Source organism: Peromyscus californicus, unplaced genomic scaffold (genome assembly GCF_007827085.1).
Source record: "Peromyscus californicus insignis strain IS unplaced genomic scaffold, ASM782708v3 Scaffold_6__1_contigs__length_162567912, whole genome shotgun sequence".
Taxonomy (NCBI): Eukaryota; Metazoa; Chordata; class Mammalia; order Rodentia; family Cricetidae; genus Peromyscus; species Peromyscus californicus.
This window is the reverse complement of record NW_026294584.1, coordinates 101,666,677-101,689,104: the sequence shown is the minus strand read 5'-3', so window position 1 is coordinate 101,689,104 and position 22,428 is coordinate 101,666,677. Positions and strand designations below refer to the sequence as shown.

Here is a 22,428-nt window from a genome sequence, read left to right as displayed (position 1 = left end):
CAGACCAGACTGCCATGTCTCCTGTGGCCTTTGGGGTAAGCAACGAAGACCCTCTCATCTGTTTGGGAGGTGAATTCATAGGCCCGAACAGTTCAGCAAGACTTCCGTTTGTAAATACAAAAGAAAAAAAACAACAAACAAAAGAATTAAAACTTCTGCTTTTCTGAGTTGCATTTAGCATGCCATGGCAAGATCACCTGTCTACACACTGATGAAGGTCAGTCAACACGATTCTCTGTGTTCTTCAATAATCAACAGTGTGTTTATTTTCTCAGGAGTTCCTTTTTAAAACGGTATTGAAATGTAGAGTACTGCACTCTGGTCCGTGCCGGAACTTCCGTCTGGGGTGCACATGTGTGTGAACACGGACACGAGGCCACTAGTAAGAAGTTTCCTGGTGGGAGGTTGGCCCTGACTCTGCATGTGGTGAGGTGCAGCTGGAGATGCTGCCTGCTGCAGTGGGCATCTGACTTGCCCAGTCTCCTGACAAGTTCTACCACTTTTCACGGCTTGGTTTTCCTATCTAACAAGTTCTCGCATGGTAGTAAACCTGGAAACACACTCACCATCGAAAGCCGCATGCTGTTCACAGAGCTTGCCCACTACTGATGCCTTTGGCAGGCTACTCTGCCTTTGGATAAGAACCACCAGCCCATAGACAGCTCCGTTCTCAGTCCTCTCGGCTCTTGCTTCCCACACACATCCTAATGAGACTGTAGGTTCTAAGGTTTCAGGGTGGGATGTGATATTGTGGAAGTAGGAAAGAAGGGAGGCCAGTAGACATGGGGCTGGAGACAGCAAAGGAGAACAGATAAACAAGGGGACCCAGGACAGGGCAGAGCTAGGTGGCCATCTTCATGCCTGTCTTAAGAGAGCCTGTTGTGCTGATTTCCCATGGGAGGCCTTACCTTATCAGAGGAGGGAATGGGGGGGATGAGTTGCGAGGTGGGGGGAAGGCTGGGGGGCGGGAGGAGGGAAGAGAGGGGGATCTATGGTTGGTATGTAAAATGAATAAAAAATTCTTAAAAAAAGAGAGGGGGGCTGTTGTGGGCCTTGTTGAAGCTTCCTGGGTCTGGGTGGGGTGACCCAGCCATTCAATCCCCAAGGACTGGAGGATCCAGTGTTACCAAGGGGTCACCAAACTCCACAGGATTGGTCAAGAAAGGACTGCACTATGCATCCCTCTCAGCTTCAAGCTCAGACCTTTGTCCTATCTTGGGTGAAATACTGCTAATAATTTGATTTGGTAAGTGCCCAAAGGCCCATGTGTTAAAGCTGTGGTTTCCAGTCCACGGCATGGCTATGTGGAGGCAAATCTTTAAGACGTGAAGCCTACTGGGAGGAAGTTAGGTCACTTAGGGTGTATCCATGGAGGAATATTGTGACCCTGATCCTTCCCTATCACTCTGCTTCCTGGCTACCTCCTTTGCCATGAGCTTCCAGTGTGGTGTGCCGTTAACTCCACAGCGAAGAGTCATGGAACCATGGACCGAAACCTCGGACGCTAAACACACTTTTCTTTTTAGAGTGCTTGTCTCGGGTGTTTAGTTACAGAGATGGAAATTTGGTTGACATAGCTATCTTTCCCTTATTATACCTCAGTTTTTCACTTATAAAATGGGGTAATAACAGTGCAGCTTTATTCTCAGGCTGTTGAATGACTAAATGAAACAGTACAGAAAAGGTTATTTCTGTGTACAGTTGCCTGGATAGTCCTAAAACTAGCAAATATTCTCTCTACATAACTACTCTTCTTACAAATTTCAATGGGCTCAGATACACGATCTGCTCGGAGCCTCTTCCTTTTTTTCTTGACGGGGGCCAACCTCAGGCTGCCTATCACAGCACACCACAGTGCTTATTATGGAGTTGTTGAATGAGTAAACATGTAAAAAGAAATTATTATTATTGTGTGTGTGTGAGCAGTGAGCACACATGTGATGTGTGTGTGTGTGGGTGTCCAGCTGGTATACAAAGGTCAGAGGACAATTTTGTGGAGTCACTTCTCTCCTTCAACCTTTACATGGGTTCCTGGGGTCAAACTCAGGTCACCAGGCTTGCAGGGCAAATGTCTTTACCTGCTTAGCCATCTTCCTGATCCAGAGTTTTTTTTATAAGCTTCTTAATTAACTAATTAATTCATTAACTTATTTGTTTTATGTGTATAACTGTTTGCATGTATATACACCACATGTATGCCTGGTACAGAGACCAGAAGAGGGTGTTGGATCTCCTGGAACTAGAGTTACAGGTGGTTGTGAGCTACCATGTGAGTACTGGGAATCGAACTCGAGTCCTCTGCAAGAGCAGCCTGTGCTCTTAACCACTGAACCATTTCTCCAGGCCCTCACAGAGTTTTAAGAACCTAGAAAGCATGGTGGCTATTCCCAGGTAGTTTTCCTCTATCTTTTTTGGCCTTTACAATGTCCTCAAATCAGAGCCCAATGTTTTAATTAGTTGCATGCTAAAAAAGTGCAACATTTAACCTTTCATTAGTCAAAGTGTTTGGGTAGCTCCTTGGCTTACTTCTGATAGGGCTTTTGATTGATGAAGCCAGATGTTACCCACGAAACAGGGCGAGGAGCTCCAGGCTTCAGGAGTGATTTCTTGATCTTCCGTTGGCAAATTAAATGGACTGCTACCCTGGGCTCTAGTCAAAGCAGCATTGAGTAGGAAAACTTCATGTGCTCGGTGATGAGCAAGAGATTCATAAACTAGGAGTCTGCCTTTTTTCCTGACTAGGGCAGATCTTGGGAGGAATGCCCGAATTTCCAGAATATTAACATGCTTCTATATCTGCATGTATCTAAGATGCGATTTCTTCCAGCTAAGCCACATCCAACTTTCCTCTCAGTCATAGGCTTTCTTGATATGGGCTGCCTTTCAAATGTGGCAGGGTCTTTGGGAACCTATATAAAAGGCAGGTGGGAAAAGAATATGATGTGTATTCCTGGTTTTGGCTTATACTTAGATACTCAATTAGACTGAAGTATAGTTTATTATAGCACACTGTGGTGTCTCCATTAGATCTACTTCTTCAAGAGAAATCATCATCTCCATGCTCAAGGGTGCTAATTTGTTAGAGAGACAGTGCTGATTGGACCAGGAAGGGGCACTTGACCCAAGTTCATCCAGGCCATTGGCTGGCTGTGACCTGTGATTTATGATCAAGAGATGCATGCACTGGGTTAAGGACCGTCCCCTGCTGGGGACTGAGAGCTAGAGACCAAAGGACTGAGGTGGTATTTACTGGGGCAGAAGCTGAAATGAAGGCCCAGGCCATGCCATCAGCTGGGGTCAAAGCAGAAAGGGTCCGCACAGACTAGAGTTATGAGATCATGGAGGAGGCCAGTGAGGAGAGGGCAGAGGGGAGTAGAGTCCTGGAGAGAAGCGAGATGCAAGGGGAGAGAGTCCAGAAAGGAGGTGGATGCCTGGGGCTGCTTGCCTTGTGTATTTTGCCAACCACACTCTCCCTGGGTCCACCCATCTCCGTCTAAACAGTCAATAGTGATATGAAGTCAAACCCTCTCTCTGCCACATATATACGATCTAGGTAAGCATTAGTTACTGAATCCTTCATGGTTGAATAACATCGTGTCTAGAGGGAGCCATGTCTCCACAAGTGAATGGCATGACTCTAACTCAAATGTAGTCATGGTATCATGGAGGTGATTATATCCAGATGAGCCTCCAGACAGAGAGCACTGCTAACACACTCCCAGAAACTGCCAACTCTTTGGGACAGAGTCAATGAAGATCAAGTCTCACTGTGGTGTTAGTGGGAGAAGACCTCACCCCGGTTCCCTCTTAGGTGTTACCCCGGGCTTCCTTCCTTTTGCTGAGGTCTGAGAAGCTCGGGTGACCTTTCTTTATGCTGGCTTAGTGATTTCACTTCCAGTGACAGGGAACCCCAGAAAGGCATACCCTTTGCCCTCTGCATTTTGTGCTTCCTATTAAAGAGGATTCTACACAAAAGAGGATCACTGTACAGAGTCATTAGGCTGCCTTCCTCCTAAGTTTAGTTGTTTTACACAGTGATGCTCTTTGTGCTGGATGCTTTTATGTCAACTTGACACAAGCTGGAGTCATCAGAGAGGAGGGAGCCTCAAGTGAGACAATGTCTCCATAAGATCGGGCTGTGGGCAGGCCTGTAGGGTATTTTCTTAATTAGTGATTGATGGGGGAGGGCCCAGTCCATTGCGGGTGATGCCACCCCGGGTTGGCGGTCCTGGGTCCTATAAGAAAGCAGGCTGAGCAAGCCATGGGGAGGAAGTCAATGAGCAGCACTCTGTATCAGCTCCTGCCCCCAGGTTCCTGCCCTCACTGCATTTAATGATGAACTGCTAAATAGAACTGTAAATGAAATCAACCCTTTCTATCTGAAGTTGTTTTTGGTCATGGTGTTTCATCACAGCAGTAGGAACCTTGACTACGACAGCCTTAGAATGTGATGGTTATAGACCTAATGAAGGTCCATTAGTGTTTAGCTTGTCCATATATACAGCAGACAAGGGGTTGCCTCCCCCCTCTCCGCCTCCCCCCCTGACCCCCTCTCTCTACTCTCTCCTTCTCTCTCCTCCGCCCAGGCTCACCTCAAGCTCGAGGTCCTCCTGCTTCAGCCCCCCAGTTCTGGGATTGCTAGCATGCTCCATTACTCCCAGCTTGTGTTAAGATTAACTAGAAAGTTTCTGACCTTTGAGTATCTAATGGTCTTGAGCTTTGATGCAGAGGGAGGATTTAATGGAATACCCAGAGGCCACCAAGAAGGAGACAGGAGGCATCTACTTGAGGGCATCCAAGGAGGACGTTCAGGGCACTCTCTGAAGACAGGGCACACAAGCTGTGCCTGAGGCCACGGTGGGATCTTCACATGGGGTTGGACTGGAGAAGCAGTCTAGACTCCAACTGTGATTTTTCAGAGCATTGGATAAAATATTTAATATGGTCTAAGTTACGTTATTTCTTTCTGTGGGATTTCTCTCTTTCCTTTCTTCCTGCTAGAGCACATTAGGAAGGGGGCTAGGGCCCCAAGGAGCCCCAGGGCCAATACACATGCTGAAGTAATCTTCGTTGCAGAAGGAAGTTGCCTTAAGCCTCCCACAAGCCTTCAGGTCCTAAGTGTCCCTGGTCATCATTGTGTTTCAGGAATTATGTTTGCCTTTTTCAGTCCAAGTGCGGTCTCCACAAAAAATATGAATGAAGCTGAAAAACTCAGTTTCTTCCCTTCCCTTGCTTTTATCTATTCTTTCTTGTTTGGGCTCCAGCCTTGCATCCAACTCATGTCTGTGCACCCACAGTGTCTGTGGACCCTTGTACTGGGTGCTACATGTAGAGTACATCAGACCCCGCAGTACCCCTGTACCCAAATCTCCAGAATTTCACCTTCTAAAGGCCAATCCAGAGCAAGCACTCAGAAAGAACAATACTGAAGGAGGGAGCATTCTCACCCCAGAGTGGACATAGTGGCCCACCAGGGAGCATCACTCTCTTTGTTCTGGGATTCCCAGACACAGATGTACACGACACAGGCAAAGCCAGACAGAACTGTGGGACTAGCTGTGGTTCCTGCTCTTGGAGGGTTAAGAACAGACTTGACATGGAGAGAGGAGGGTTCTCTTCTCTCTCCTCTTTGCACAGCAATGCAATTTCCTCCCTTGATTTCTGGGCAGAGAGTTAACATTCCTGCAAGATGTGCTTTAATTGATGGCAGCTATTAACTCTCTTGGCGTTCACGCAGCATTCAGCACACGAAAGACACATGGAATTTTTAAACTTAGTCATCTTTCTTTCTGTGCAGGGAGGCTGAGCTGGGACAGGGAGGCTGAGCTGGGACAGAAGCTGAGCTGGGACAGGGAGGCTGAGCTGGGACAGAGGCTGAGCTGGGACAGAAGCTGAGCTGGGACAGAGGCTGAGCTGGGACAGGGAGGCTGAGCTGGGACAGAGGCTGAGCTGGGACCGAGGCTGAGCTGGGACAGGGACAGCTAAGAGGTGGTGTCTGAGGTGCGTAACCAAACCAAACCAAACCCTCCAGGGACCCAGTTAAGAACTTGAAACCTCATCTTGGTACCTCTTGGTCCCACTAAGTTTTCAGATCTAGGGCTTCTATACTGGTAGTATTACTCCTAAGGATCAGGGCTGCCCCAGGTTGGGAAAGCCACTTGCCATGAACTCCGCCCACCAGCAGCTGTTGACACCTCTGCTAGTTTATTAGAGCCCCCCTGCACCACAGCGGCTTCCTGGCCCATTGCATGGAAGAGTCTGGGAGTTTGTCTATAGACCGTGAGGATTTGAGAGCGAGGCCAGGATATTAGTGTATCCTGCTTCAGCCTGGATTCATGACCACCTGGCAGGTTTGATGTAATACTGGTTTAAATTAAAGGAAAACAGGATACTTGGCTTCAGTCTTAGAGGCACTGATTATTTGCAGAGCATGGCAAATTTGCCATAACCTGTACATGTGAAGTGTATATCTGCAGTGAGACCAGAATCCTAGTACGCTTCAGAGGAAAAATTAGACTCTTAAAACTCCAAATTATTCATTATACTGATGAAAACATCTCTACTGAGTGTGGTGAGACATCTCTGTGTTCCCAGCACTGGGGAGGTTGAGGCAGGCACAACATGAGTTCAAGCCCAACCTGTGCTACGTGAGACCCTGTCTCAAAATAAAAAGGGGATGGGGTGGGGCTAGGGCTGTCGCTCAGATGGAGAGCTTGGTAGCATGTGTGACAGACATCCTGGATCCAAGCACAGAAAAAAAACCAACAACCAAAACACATCCCCTCAACAGAAAATCTTCCAAAATCTTCCTTGAAAACAAAAACAAGAGGCAAATGTATGCACTTTAAAATGTGTCTTTGTGGAGAGAAACCAGCTGGCTTCTGGCTGCCTGTGGGGCTCACTTCTTGTTCACCCTGGGTAGGAAAGGCCCAGAGGCTCCCCTTCACATGCAGTGGGGCCCAGCCCTGCTCGGCCAGGGGCTGTATACCCAGCCAACGCCGCCTCACCCTGCCACCTTCCCACCCCGTGGCCACCTTCCCACCCCGTGCACCCTACTGTGGCCACCTTCCCACCCCGTGGCCACCTTCCCACCCCGTGCACCCTACTGTGGCCACTCACCTCACTCTCCTCAACAGGGGGTGGGGGGACCTCCTTGATGATCTGTAAACGAAAAGGAGAACAGGTCAGTCAGCGGAGACCTCTAGCTTCCTGCTTCCTAAGATGTCTGTCACAATCACCATAGGGACAGTCCCAAGCATGGGGACTTTCGTCTGTGCCATGACCTGGCTGGACAGAGTAGCCCGGTGTGCAGGAACTGGGATGAGGCTCCATCCTCATGTTGTAGTCCTGGGGAAAGGAACGTGCTCCACAGCTGTTTTGTCTCACCGGGGCGGCTAGTCTCATCACATCTGTTCACGTGATCGCTCACCACTGAAGCCACCCCTCCTTCCAACCATCTGTCTACACATGAACAGAGGATGGTGATACGGGTGAGTTAACGGGTACTGCAGATACCAGCTAGGTTCAGACCAGGCGTGTGTGGCTGGAGGTCCTCCATCACTGGCCTCAGTGGGGCCATGTAGAGGGAGGACGTGAGTCGGGCTGAGCAGCCCCTGAAAGAAGGCAGCAGAGGAGGAGGGCCCAGGAATCTCTCCCAGGTACAGACAATTCAGAAGCAAACCTATTTCAGTAACTATTTATAAGACTATTCTTCAACTGTCCTGTCCACTGTGTGGAGACAGACAAACAGACACAGTTCCAGTAAGTGGCTGGAAGTCGCTTCCCCAACATGGTGGTTGGCCCAATAACTACTCATGAAAGAGCAGTCTGGCAAATTAACTGGACTTGAGGTACTTTCCATGGCACTTTGGCTATGAATTACTGTGATCCCTTATATTGCGTAGGAAACTGCTACCCTCACCCAAGCTTACTGTTAGAATTTTGGGACCCCACATGGAACACTTCTTTTAAGTGACTTCTGGCAAATACAAAGCTTTATCCTGTAATCCTTGCTGTCTCAGCACCAGGGCTGCTCAGCACCAGGGCTGCAGGTGGGTGTTCAGGCATCTTTCAATCTCCCCTAGGAGCACTGAGCATCCCTCGCCCTCTCCTAAGTGCATGTCCCCTCTAATGTAATAATAGTGCCAAACGCTCACTAGGACTCTGGTCCTACCTCTGCCTCCACCCTACCATAATCTGTAGACAGGCTACCAGCAGCAGCCAGGGCATCAAGGAGACTCCAGGCATCCAAAGACAGTATTCATTAACTGAAGAGGCTGAGATGAAGGCCCCCTGGGGCTTAGAACTACTACTTCATCTGCTTTTACTTCCTGTTGCTGTGGGAAGCTGTACTTTTGCTCACCCACTCAACTCCCTTCCGAGAGTCCCTCAGAGGATCCTCTTGGGAAGACTGTTACTGCCTGATGCTGACTTGCTGTCATCCCAGAGGCAGCGAATTATTTTAAAACAGGAAATGGCTGGAAGCTGGAGGAAGGGATGAGGTGGTGGGGCCAACGACCTGAACGGGAGAATTCGGGGGATGGCAGGATGTTTGCAAAATTGGCAGATGCAGGGGATAAGGGACAACATCCTCAGCTCTGAAGAGGCTCAAGGCTGCTCCTTGACTGCAGGGAAGCTTAGCACAGTCGTCAGATGTAAATCCCAGACCTGCCTTGTCATAACTGCGAGGATTTGAGAAGCCCCTGGGTCTCCTGGAGCCTCATCAATTAAGTAGAGCAAAAACATAAACCTTGTAGGAGGTGAGGCATCCTGAGCAATTGTGTGTGCAGTGCACAGATCAGAGCACCCTCCCCCGTCTGCTTTTTCCTTTATTGCATCTTTAATAACCCCCTGCATAAGCCAGGTGATGTATGGCTGGCTCCACAACACATGTGAGAGAGGAGCCTGGGATCTGGACAGTGGCCATGGGATTCGGGGATGTCTGCGGCCTCATACAAGTTAGTACATGACAAGGCTGAGGAGATGGCTCTGTTGGTAAACTACTTGCTGTGTAAGCACGAGAACGGATGAGTTCAATCTCAACTACCAACGTAAAAGCCAGATGTGGAGTTTCGTGGCTGTAATCCCAGTACTAGGGAGGCAGAGGGAGGACAATCCTTGGAGCTTGCTGGCCAGTCAACCCTGACTAATCCATGAGTTTCAGGTTTGTCTCGAAAATAAAGTGGGAAGCCATTGAGGAAGACACCCAACATGTAACTTTGGTTTACACACACACATACACACACACACACACACACCATTCAACATATGACAATGGCTGGGACACACAGCACAGGTAGCCTACCACTCAGAATGACTCTGATTTAGTTCACTCCACACTTACCAAATATCTACTCCACAGCCACAGTGGGCCAGGTCTGAACGGAGCCCCAGAGACAATGCCATCATACACGATTTACCAATATAAGTTACAAGGAACTAGGCTGTAATCCAGACTCCATATGAATGCACGATACATTTGCACCTCAGTTTCTGAAAACCAAGCCACCGTGTTCAGTTAAACAGAAAGTGGTCCTCTAACCTGGCCTTGCCTGTTGAATGGCTGGCAGGACAATGAAGAGGTCCTCTAGTGACTTTGAGCTGGTGAGCCCAGCCTGGCCTGGGACATGACAGCCAGAGACCATTGTCCCCATGCTAAGAGCAGCTCGTGGGCCACCCTGAGCCCTGCTCTGAGCACAGGGAAATACCCATTCTTTTTAGTCCCCACAGTGGGGGCCTCTATTCCCTGAGAAGCTGCTACTCATGGCCTTCATGAAAACACAACCCTTACTGCACAATGAAATTTTATTCAACTTTAGAGAAAAATGAAGTAATAAAATCTGGAGAAAAGTAGATGGATCTTGAAAGAATTATATTATACGAGGTGATCCAGACTCAGAAAGACAAGTAGCACATGTTCCATCTCAGGGTGGCTCGTAGCTTTTCATGTTTTTATATCCATATTAACATATATATGTAAGTGAGGGTGAGTGTGGGTATTGGTTATGAAACTAAAAAGGGTCTGTTAGAGGGGACAGAGGTTGAGGAAGGGGGCAACAGGGCTTATGTGACATAAAATCAGAAGGAGGTCACTGAGGGTGGAGAGCACAGGGCGGGATGGAGATGGGAGAGACGCAGGGAAGAGAATCCATGGAAACCAACTTTGTACTGCTGGGGAAATCAAACCCAGGCACAGCATGCGTAGGTAGGTGCTCTACCTGTGACTTACACTCAAGCCAAGTTTGGGTTCTTGTGAGCACCCAAGGTTGTTGCTAGAGATACAGTGAAGGTAGGTCGGACGAGACATGGTGTGTGACAAGTTTGGGCTGGTTTGACACCATTGTGGTTTACAGTCGCGTTCGACTGCTAGGTCTCCGGAAAGCCCTCTTCCCAACGGTCAAGTGAGGTGGTGGGCTGCTGTCTCTACTCTGTGTGTTTGCTCTCTTCTGCTGAAGCGCTCGTGTGAAGTTTTATCTCTCGCAGCTCTGCTTGGTCTTGCTGACCCAGCTGCTGTGATCCTGTGCTTTGGAACCGACACATGTGCTCGGGCCACGTGTGAATGCTGGAGCCACCTTTCCTGACCTGAGAGTGTCCCCACTCACAGGACAGTGCATTTAAAGTGGAAGTCAGGTCTCCAGGAAGTCAGGTCACAGGACTGGCTGTCACCCACTGACGGACGCTCCACTACAACTTCCCACATGTTTTTAAAGCTGCATTTTATTTTTATATTTTATGTGTATAAATGTTTTGACTACACATATGTTAAGTAACGGAAATGCCTGGTATCCTTGGAGGCCAGAAGAGGATGTCTGGTCCCCTGGAACTGGGCTTACAGAGATTGTAAGCCTTTGTGAGTTCTAGGAATCCCTATCCTCTGCAAGAACAGACAGTGCTCTTAACTTCTGAGCCATCTCCCCAGACTCATGACTTTACATCTCCCTCCTTGACTGTCTTCTCTCCATGACAGGAGTTGGCTGTCAGCTAAATCCCACAAGCTCCTGGGAGCCAGAAGCTTATCTCATGGTACAGGACATGGTACTAAGAGAAATACTTTTCTGGCCCTTTCTCCAGTCTGTGTTTACATCCCGACGTTGTTTGTGTATGAGCTGCCCTCCTAGCGCTCTGCCTGCCCTCCTCTGCATCACACACCTGGCCTCTCACTGCTGAGGAATGCTTTGCCAACACATGGGCCTCTCTACACAGGTCCAGGGGAACAGCTGAAGCTAGTGAGTTTGTTAAAATTATGAACCTGCCCTCTAATTTTAATGAGCTCAGCAGTTGCCAGTATTTTCCAGTATTAGAGTCATATAGAGGGCTTCTTGCTACACAGAACTCCGGGTGCACTGTGTCCTCAGCAGACTGGGGTCAGACACTTGCATTTCTAGCAGGCTCCCAAATAATACTGATCCTGGAGGTCTGTAGACCACGTTCTGAGAACCATGAATTAGATGATTTCTAACCAGTCTGTCTGTATCAATCCGCTCTGGGCAGAGGTATGTTTTGTCTTAGGTCAGACACTCCCACAGCTGGGCTGTGGATTTCTATGGCTGAACAGAAACACCAGTTCTAAGTCCTGTGTGGCACGGGTTTGTAATTCCAGTGCTTGGAAGACAAGGGAAGGAGATTTCAAGTTTGAGGCCAGCATGCGTTACACTGTGACACCCAATCTCAAAAACAACTGTAATTGTTTCCTTTCTGGTGCTATAATAAAACACTCTGACCAAAAGCAACTTAGAGGAAAGAGTGGATTTGGCTTGTACTGTCAAGTCCCAGTCCATCACCAAGGGAAGTTAGGGCAGAAACTCAATCAGGAACTTTGGAGCAGAAACTGTGGACAAGCTTTGCTGGCTGGCTGTGCTCCCAGGTTTAGTGAGCATTCTTAAACAATACAGGATCACCTGTCCAAGGACTGGTGACATCCACATCGGGCTGGGCCCTCCCACGTCAACTAACCATCAAGACAAACCCACAGGCCATCTGATCTGGGCACTCCCTCAGTCGAGGCTTTCCTCTCAGAGGACCCTAGGCTGTGTCAAGTTGACAACCAAAGCTAACTAGGAGCAGGAACTAACAAATACATAAACCCAAACCCAGCAGCCTTGAAACACTTGTTTTTAACAATGACAGTGTCCTTGCCCTGCTCTCTGGTCTCTTAAGTGCCTCTACTGGCCAGGGGTGAGGACACAAGACCCTTGGCTCTGTTTGAAGGCATGCCTTTGCCTCCTCTCTTGGGCTCATCTGCATAGTGAACCGTCTTAGCCCGAGACAAGCCAGCTACGTGACTTCCTGGGACTCAAGCACAGATCTTATCGTTTGTGGTCCACACTGTTGGCAGTGAACTCTGAGCTGCATTCACAACTCTTTTGGACACAGTGGACTCTGATCTTAGGAGACACAAGCACACATGGGCAGCTTTTGTCTCTGACCCACAGCTTGGAGCATGTTGCTCAATCGCTATTTCTGGAAAGCGCGAGAGTGGGCTCCCCTAAAGGAGAAGGTTCAGGAAGCATTTCCTCTTGCTCTCAACATTCCTGCTCTCAAGTAAACACTTGACACTTAATACTGCAAGACTTACTTCTGGCCTCTCAATCCTCCGGCGTAATTTTTTTGGGGTGTGTGTGTGATAAAGACATTTGAAGTCTCTCCTTATACCGGAGCAACTGGGACATTGATGTGTGGTGGGAAATCTCCTAGCATCTGGGGTGGACTGAGGGCTATCTCATCTTTTTCTAGACACCACTGAGACCCATTCTGTTTCTATACTCCAGCTTCCAAGTCCATTCACTGTCCTGTGGGTTGGTATTTTGATTCTCAGCTCTGGGTCCCAAACTGATTTCCTGGACAGTGATCTGACAAACTGAACATTGCATATACAATCTGTGTTGTGACAACACATGTCCATCACGTGTGTGTTTGTTCATGTATGGTAGGCATAACAGTTCTTTTTTAAAAAAACATATATCTCAAAACTGAGAAATTGTACTAGCTTGAAAGAGATGATTTCCAGAAGCCAAAGAGAAAGGAACAATTATTGTCATTGTGTGTGTGTTAGTGGTGGCAGAACTCAGGGACTGTTCACCATCAGATGCAGAGAGATGTGTGACAATTCTCTTTAGTGTCACTGAGGGGATGTGATTGACTGGCCGGTGGTGGGCTGGGCAGGCAACACAAAATGCACACAGGAACGCACTCCTCATCTGCTTCCTGCTTCCATCTACACGTGTGCAGCCAAGCAGGGACAGCGGTCCTAAGCATGCGCTCTTTCCTTTATGGGGAATCGCATACAACACCGTGGGATGGGGGCATGTTCTGACTATACGAACCAGACAGGGACTGAATGAAGAAGGAAACCTTCAGCATGTGAGAAAGGAGCTTAGACAGAGGCGAAAGAAGTGGGATGCTGGGAGAGACACAGGTGCAAAGAAGCCCCATGGGGCTTCATGGGAGACTTTGCCAGGGAGAGGACAGTGTGGCTCCAGGGAGAGGACAGTGGGGCTCCAGGGAGAGGACAGTGGGGCTCCAGGGAGAGGACAGTTGTGCTCTGGAGCTCTTTTTGCTCTCCATGGGCCACGGGCATGAGAGGGTACAATGCCAAGAGCAGCGTGGCTCCTGGGTCTCATGGGAATCACGAAGATTTCCCCCCCCCCTCCCCGAGAGAGAGTTTCTCTGTGTAGACCTGGCTATCCTGGAACTCATTCTGTAGCCCAGGCTGGCCTTGAACTCACAGAGATCTGCCTGCCTCTGCCTCCTGAGTGCTGGGATTAAAGGTATGCACTACCACACCTGGTGATTTACTTATTTATTTATTTTTAATAGAGAGTGCAGCCAGGCAATATAACAGCAGATTTTCCATCTCAGACAGTGCTGAGGCAATACCAAACAGTGAGCCGCAGCCACTAGGTCCTTCTTCCTGCCCAGTCTCTGTCTAAGGAGCCTTGCTGTGTCACCTTCATGCTCACAGCCACAACATGTGTGCCCACTCTTTATACACCAGATCGAAGATATGTATTTTCTGCAGTATTTTTATTAATGATTTGTGGTATCAGGGGCCAGCAAGATGGCTCAGTGGGTAAAGGTGCTTGTTGCCAAGCCTGATGGACTTGAATTTGGTCTCCAGGACCCACATAGTGGAAAGAGAACAGACTCTTGCAAGTTGTTAGTTAACTTACACACACACACACACACACACAAAAAAAAAAAATGTAATAAAAAATTAAAGAGTTCAAGGTATTGAAAATAATGAAAATAATATTGAGTGTAGCTTTGTTTCAGTGCATTGTTTCTCTAAGATTGTGTTTAATTTTTAAGATTTATGTGTATGTACGTGTGCCTGCTTGTCTGTACATACATTACATGTGTGCAGTACCTGAAGAGACCAGAAGAGGGTGTCAGCTCTCTTTGAATTGGCACTAGAAACGCACCCCTAAGGACTTTAACACTACAGAGGGGAGGGGTACTTGCTTGCCTTTTACATTCTAGGCTTCTATATTTATCCCTAAGCCTTAAGATAAGTATTCCCACAAAAGTCAGGAACCACAGGAAGATGGGGAACGCCATATGAAAGACCTAGACAGACAGATCAACGATCCTTCCCACAATACAGACTGGCTGAGGTTAATACAAACCTCACATCTGTGGAGTGATTACTGCTGGCCCAGCACAGCCTCGGTCTACAACTTTCACATTACACAAGTTGAGCAAAGGCAGTGCTGAGGCATTTGGAAGGAAGTACAATACATTTTCAAAGAGATGAGATCTTCCTAAGAAATGAGACCTTCTGTGTTTCCTTCTCCATTTGGAACTCCAACCGGAAGCAGTTTTGTGCCTCTTACCTGCCTGAGGCCGGGATTGTTTAAGAGGCCACATTTATCAATATCTAAAGTGACAGCCCCGGTAGGGATGCTAAAGTGAGTGGATAAGGCCTAAGTGACTTACGTGGTGACTTAACAGAGTGTTTGGGCACAGTGGCCACAGCATGATGTCAGGGTCACTGCAGAACTCTGGGAAGTGGCACAGTAAAATGACCCTGTGAACTCCAAAGCCCTGACTTGGAGGAGGAGCGTCTCTGGCCTCTGCCTGGGCTATGGGCCAGCTGTTTCCAGCTGCCAGCAGGGTCAGTGGAGTCTGAGCAAGGCTGCAGAGGTCAGCGTGTTGATGCTGCTGCGGTATTCTTAAGCTGGGAGACCCTGAGGCAGCCTCCAAGAGGGAGGGCAGAGGCCACCCTCACAGTCCTGGATTCTGCATTTTGAGCTGCTTCAGCCTTCTCTGGGACTGTATTTCCTCATTATTTCTGGTAGAATACCAGTGTCCTTGGTGTGAGCATGCCAAGGTATTGGAGACTGTGGACAAAAGGGCCAAAGGAGAGTTCCAGGGTTGGCATGTGTGGGGATTCACTTCACACATCATTATAATAAGACCCTGAGGGACCCGCCATGAAGACGTTCTTCAGCCTAGTTGGATGGCATCTTTCAAGCTATTGCCTCAACTCCCCCTGTTTTGAGGTGTGTGTTTTCACCCGGAGGGGTATTGCTGTGCAGTGGATGCAGTTTAGAAGAGCTGTCCCTGATCACCTAATCCTCAGGTAGTTTCAGTAATGCAGCCTGATCTGAGAGCCACAAACCAGGGACTCTCCAGAGGGACTCAGAGGAGGCAGGATGTGAGCAGGTCAGCAGGGGACAGCACAGTTCCCCGTTCCTGGTTATTTACGTGGGGATCTGGGGTTGAAGGCTTTCCCCATTCCTTCAACGGACAGGGGGAGACGAGGCTTCGGCAGTGGGTCAGGACAGGGGCAGACGAGGCTTCGGCAGTGGGTCATCTCCAGTGATGGCCAGTCTCTGTCCACTTACCTGTGGCACAGGAGAAGGGTGCGTGGGTGGATTTCAAGGTGAGCAATGGGGTTGGCTCAGGTGAAGGGAAGCTGGCAGAAGGTGGAGATGCAGAGAGGAGGGCAGGGGTGCAGAGGGAGGGCAGGGGTGCAGAGGGGAGGGCAGGGATACACAGGGGAGGGCAGGGATGCAGAGGGATGGCAGGGATGCATAGGGGAGGGCAGGGATGCAGAAGGGAGGGCAGGGATGCAGAAGGGAGGGCAGGGATGCAGAGGGGAGGGCAGGGATGCAGAGGGGAGGGCAGGGGTGCAGAGGGGAGGGCAGGGGTGCAGAGGGGAGGGCAGGCCCCTGCATAGTGAAAACTACTTTCCTAAGTGGCCGAGTGGGAAGACCCACATGGGAGGTGTAGGCTGGAGAGTGATCAGAACACACCTGCCTGAGCCCACGATGCTGGATGAGTCGCTGTCTGTCTGCACTAGGTTGTAATCACACAGACCACTAGCAAGGTCCTTGGTGATGCTGGAGCTGGTGTTTGGCCCTACAATTCAGTATTATGAGAGGGATGGAGAGCAGTATCTGAAGACTTTATTCTTGTTTCAATTCAATGTATATCAAGCTCTAATTGGCCAGAGATGTCCAACAGGCTAATTTGTTAAATTGTCCCTGAGATTCAAGAAAATGAATTAAATGTGACCTTTTACAAAACTGCTAGAAAACTGCTCACAGGGTCACTTGGGAACCAAGAGAACAGAGTTTTCACAGAGCACGTGATGAATGAACATGCCTAACCCTGTTCTAAAAAACCACATACCGTCTTTATTCTTACCTGGACTCAAAAGTAACGATTTGCTTTGACCTAAAGGGCATGCTGGTGTAATTAGTGGGACAGCATAAGAGCTGCAACTGTACAGAGGGATTGTTTGTCTCTTTAAACGTGGTAAGTACCACAAGACATAAGATTCTTGGTTTCCCTACTTTTATGAGCGCAGTTCAGTGATTTATCTACTCGCACCATTGTGCAACTCATTTCAGAATTTCTTTTTTTAAAAACTCGTGTGTGTGTGTGTGTGTGTGTGTGTGTGTGTGTGTGTGTGTGTGTGTGTGTGTGTGTAGAGGTCAGAGGATAACTTGTCGGGTCAGTTCCTTCCTTTGACCACATGGGATGGGTCCTGGGGGTGGAACCCGGGTAGTCAGGCTTGGTAGTAAGTTCCTGATACACCACTGACCCACCGTGATGGGTCACAGTCGCTGTCTATTGAGTGGATTTAGAGTCACCTAGGAGACACACTTCTGGGTGTGTTTCCAAGGAGTTTAACTTAGGAGGGAAGATCTACGTGGATGTGGGCAACACTGTCCCGGGCTGGGGCCTCAAACTGAGTTGAGTGGGGAAAGGGAGAAGCTGAGTTGAGCGCTAGTATTCATCTCTCTCTGCTTCCTGACAGGGAACGCCATGTGACAGCTACCTCATGTCAGGCAGCCAAGGGCCGTGGTGGTCTGAGTCCTTGCACTATGAGCCAAGATAAACCTGATAAACCTTTCCTCCCATAAGCTGCTTCCTGTCGGATATTTTATTACAATATCAGGAAAGTTACTATAAAAGGAACTCGCCATAAAATGAAAATTATGTCTAGGGTTTAAAGAAATGGATGCATCTTTTGTTATGACATTTGGTGTGTGTGTGTGTGTGTGTGTATAAATTGCCTATTACATATAGGTAAGTTATGATAATACAAACACTCAAGAAGTCACCATCCAATACAGTTCCTTTGGACGTGGGTGGGCTCCTTCCCCCAAGATGAGTCAGCTTTTTATAGTGCAGTTTTGAAAATAGACTAATTATGTCCTGGGCACTGCTCTCCAGTTTGGAGTTGCTCTTTGTGGCTGCTTTTCTCTTTGCCCTGGTTGGATTCGGTGGGAGAGATGTGCTGAGTAAACACTGGAGGGACAGACAATGTAGCCCTGAGATGAGAGAAGAACGGAGGAGATGTCGCTGCAGGAACTGAGGTGCAGCAGGAAATGGGTGCTTGTGACGGAGCGCACATCACTGCCCTGTGTTTCGAAGACAGAGGAGCTGATGACAGCAGAGAAAGAAAATCTAAAGCCCAAACCAAAAATCTCAAAAAAAGGCAACAGGATGGTCATAGTGGTTGTGGTAGGGGGGAACACAGGGGCTGGACAATGGCTCAGTCTGTAAAGCACCGGCCTTGAGAGCACAAGGACTTGAGTTCAATCCCCAGAGCCTCTGTTTTAAAAAAAAAAAAAGAGGTGTTTACTTATGATTCCAGTGCTGGGGAGGCAGGGACAGGAGGAACTCACTGGCCGCCAGCCTAGCCTAATCACGGAGTTCTGGGCCAATGAGAGACCCTGTCTCAAAGGAGAGATGATGTCACTGAATGATGACACCCGAGGTTGACTTTGGTCTCCACATGCACGAGTACACACATGCACAAGTACCTGCGCACTCATGTGCACGTGTACTCATACAAACACAGTAGGTAGACAATACATCCAGATATTCTTAGGCTAGGGTGTGCCTGGAGATGGCCCTCTATCCACTTGGATGCTCCAGGAATTTTGAGGTTTAGCTGAGTAATATGTTATGCTCTGGAGACCCACAGGCTTAGCTTTCAACAGTTGCAGCTTAACAGGCAAAGGCAAATAAAAAGACAATCATAACGGCGGCAGTATTAGTTCCCTGAGGAAGCTGTGCTACCTCCATACCCGGGAGGCGAGGGTAGGAGTTGAGGCTGGAGGAGGGCTGGCTTAGGAAAGGCCTATGCAAGCCACCTTGGGGAAGGGACGGAATAGCCATGAGAATCTGGGGTGGCCTGGTTATGGTGATGATCTGGATGCTTTTTGGAGACAGGCTGTATTAGTTACTTTTCTTATTACTGTGACCAAATACTTGACAAGTGGTGACGTGTGTGTATGCGTACACGCACACATGTATATGCGTGTGTGTGTGTGTGTGTGTGTGTGTGTGTGTGTGTGTGTGTGTGTGTGTTTATTTTGGCTCACAGAAGGAATACAGTCCACTATAGTGAGGAAGACTTGGCAGCAGGAATGTGGGGCTGCTGGTCACATTGAGTTGGCAGTCAGTAATCAGGAAGCAGAAAGTGGAAAGGGGGATGAGCCAGATTAGCAAACTTCAAAGCGCATTCCCAGGACCCACTTCCTCCAGCAAGGCTCCACCTCCTAAAGATTCCACAACTTTTCAAAACCAGGGCCACCAGCTGGAGACCAAATGTTCAGACACATGAGCCTGGGAGGGGGACATGAGGGGCCCGTGCAGGCTTCAGTTTGGGCAGTTGGAGGTCACGGGCACAGCTGCTGGGGACAAGCAGGTCCAAAGATAATGTGATGAGTTTAGTTTGGACATTCTGAGCGAGAGGCCTGCGAATGTGACGCCCAGAGGTTCCCTGTATCGGGGCCTGGCCTGGTCTTTTGCAGTCACACCAGGAATGGGTGATCACATGAAGTAGTCAGTCACTAAATTTAGTGACATCGTAGTGACATCATAGTGGATAAGATGTGGAGAGGAGGGTTGGAGGTAACTTGGAGAAAATGACACAGGATACAGGTGAGAGTGAGCAGAGACACTGGAGGAGTGAACAGAAACCCGGGAACACAGCACTGACTCAGCAAGGTACATGCGGGAGCTGTGGGCAGGGGCTGGGACATTAAATTCACTGGACACTGGCCAGCAGGGATGGAGGTCAGGTATGGATGGGTGTATTATTTGTGTTTTCAGAGAGAGAATTTAAGGGTCTGATGTTGGTCCCACCTTGTATCCCTCCCTTGGGTATGCAGTGATTAAAAGGTTAAGATTGGCCTGTCTGGGGTGGAGACCTTGCAGGCTGTTGGGCACTGTGAATCTGACTCCTAGACAGAGTGCTGCCATGTGCCCACACTTTGTAAGTCCTCTGTGGCTCTAGCTGTTTCCTTAACATGGACATGCCACAGCTCAGGAACTGAGTCAAGTGACATTTCTCACACTTGGGAGGAGGGCCAGGGAGAATGATGGAGGGAGGTTTGGGGACCATGGCTCACAAAGACAGCTTCTGTTAGTTAGAGTACTCTGGGGTGCAGACTCTCAGGCTGGAGGAACTTTCCAGAATCCTCTGAATGGGTTTCTGTGGGAGGCCCTCTTTCCTGTACACCACACTCCCATTCCGGAAACACATGACCTCATCCAGCCCTAGTTAGGATCCCTGAAGTGAGTGGTCAACACAGAGTTTGGAGGGCTCTTGAACGTTCAGGTCAACGTTCAGTAACAAGGGGCGAGGCAGCCAACAGCATCGCAAACAGGAGATGCTGTCTGTCTCCAGGATCTTCCCTCACACAGGAATCCTCAGACTTACAAAGCGAGACCGCATGAAGACACTCTGGCTGCCTTCCCAGGCAACAGGGACTTAAACCAGATAAATTCATTTAAAATTATTTTGAAGATTACAAAACAATCCTGCCTTGGGTGATGCTGCTTCCTGTCATGAAAAAGTTTATTTTGGGAAACATTTCCCACCGATATAAACCTAGCATTGTATGATGTATCAATAGATCCCAACTCTAGCAAAGTGCTTTTGGATAATGATAATCACCCAGCGCTGTCTGTGTGATTTTCAAATATCAAATACACGTGCTTTAATCTCTGCCTTGTACATGGTTGGACCCAAAGGCTTTGCCATTGGTGGTCTTGCCGTAGCCCATGCTGACTTCTCATGCTCTTAGGTCCAAGTGACCAAGCCTGGTTTATGCTGATTTTGTATAATTTGTAAAAATAAAAAAATAAAAAAATAAAAAAAATGCAAGATTGATCTACTGTTACAGTTCCTGATCCCCACCTCCCCCCAACACTGATGTACCTGGGGTCTTCATGTGACCCTTGCCTGTTGTGGCCTGAGGCTGGCCCACTTACCACTGTGCAGCAGAGGGGCCAGAACCACCAGAGCAGGGCCAGGGCCAGCAGCAGGAACAGGATCAGCAGGGCGATTGCCAGGATGGAGCCGTCTGACTGTGGGCGAAGAGAGGGTGGTCAGTGACAGGTGGAATGCTTGAGGGCATCCCCCCAACAACGGCAGATTTGAGGCCTAGATAAGATCACAGTGCAATACACACTCGAGTCAGACTCTGCCCATCATTCAGGGTCAAGGCCCCGTAACATACTCTCTTTGGCTGCTTTTCAAGAGAAATGGATTTAATGTTTCAGGGATCTTTATTTCGGGATCATTCTAAATGATCCATCTTACAGGTGTAAAGGCGGCTAAAGACTGCCCCTTGTCTCTGAGCTCTGTCTCCGCCTTGGGGACAGATTTCAGCCCCCAAGGCCTGGGGTTCGGGCCACCACCTAGGATGATTCAGAGCAATCGTACTTAGGATTCAGCCCCACATCCTACACAGAAGTGTGTGGGACAGCCTCCTAGGCTGTGGGGGGAAAGTCTAGAACCACTGATGAGAGGCCACAGAGGAAGGGGACAGGGCCACTCTGCAAATCTGCAGCTGAGGGTGGCTGAGAGACAGGCAGTCAGCATGTGGGGCTGTGTGTGGTGAGGGAGCCATGCAGCGGAGGTCAGGTTTAACCCCTTCTACAGGTTCCCAGACCAGTCCTGCTGATGAGCATGGCTGCACGGCCTGGGTGAGCAAACCTAAGTCCCACTTGTCCTCAGCTGTCATGTTCTGGTCAGCTGATTCAGGAAGCACCTGGGATTATGAGTCTAAGTCCTTCCCTACCAGCTACACAGTGCCATAGCTTCCTGGGGACGTGGGACACTGCTGTGCACATCAGAAGCCACCTCAGTGATAGCCCCAGCTTTGGTCTAAGAAAACTATCTGGGATATTTGCTTAGATAATAATACAATTAAAAAGGACAGCCAGGCGATGGTGGCACATGCCTTTAATCCCAGCACTTGGGAGGCAGAGGCAGGCGGATCTCTGTGAGTTCGAGGCCAGCCTGGTCTACAGAGCGAGATCCAGGACAGGCACCAAAACTACACATAGAAACCCTGTCTTGGAAAAAAAAGGACAGCTACTGGTGAAATTGTTAGTAAATAGCCGAGACAATCTTTCTGCTGCTCACTCTTGACTCAGTGTACAGTAATCTCTCTGCACCAGGAATTGTTTCTCTTGTTTAAATGTTACTTGATAGCCCATTCCAGCATTAGTAGCCGATAGCTTGATAATTGTACATTAAGACTTTGTGCAGCTGTCCCTTTTTTTTTTTTCTCCAAGACAGGGTCTCATGTGGCTCAGGCTGGCCTTGAACTCAGTATTGGGCTGAGGCTGGTCTTGAACTCCTGCTCCTTTCATCTCCATCTCCCAAATGGTAGAGCGCTAAGGTTATAGGTGTCTGCCCCACACTGGGCATTTTCACTGACAATTTATTGGTATGTATTGAAATGGTAAAGTGCCACCACTGGCAGGGCAATTGGCTTCTTTTTAAGATCTGTATTTTCTCTTTCCTTTAAAATTTTTTCATACTGAGAAATATCCCAAGAGGCTTCTTTAGAATATCCGTGTGGGGGTCTCCTCTGGGACATGAGAGTGTGAGCATATGGAAGGTTATTCAGTCAGTGATCTGTGGGATGCACAGATGGGCTCAGGAGGATG

The 22,428-nt window shown here is 48.7% G+C and overlaps 1 protein-coding gene across 1 annotated transcript in view; it reads right to left on the bottom strand.

The window, feature by feature from the left end:
* The window catches only part of Antxr1 (ANTXR cell adhesion molecule 1), a 196,673-nt gene that overhangs the window by 60,945 nt on the left and 113,300 nt on the right, over window positions 1-22,428 (bottom strand). The window contains exons 13-14 of the mRNA XM_052720148.1: window positions 20,740-20,835; window positions 7,120-7,161 (exon numbers count right to left, since the gene is read on the bottom strand). Of these exons, the coding sequence (XP_052576108.1) occupies window positions 7,120-7,161; window positions 20,740-20,835 (138 nt within the window). The remainder of the gene's footprint in view (window positions 1-7,119; window positions 7,162-20,739; window positions 20,836-22,428) is intronic.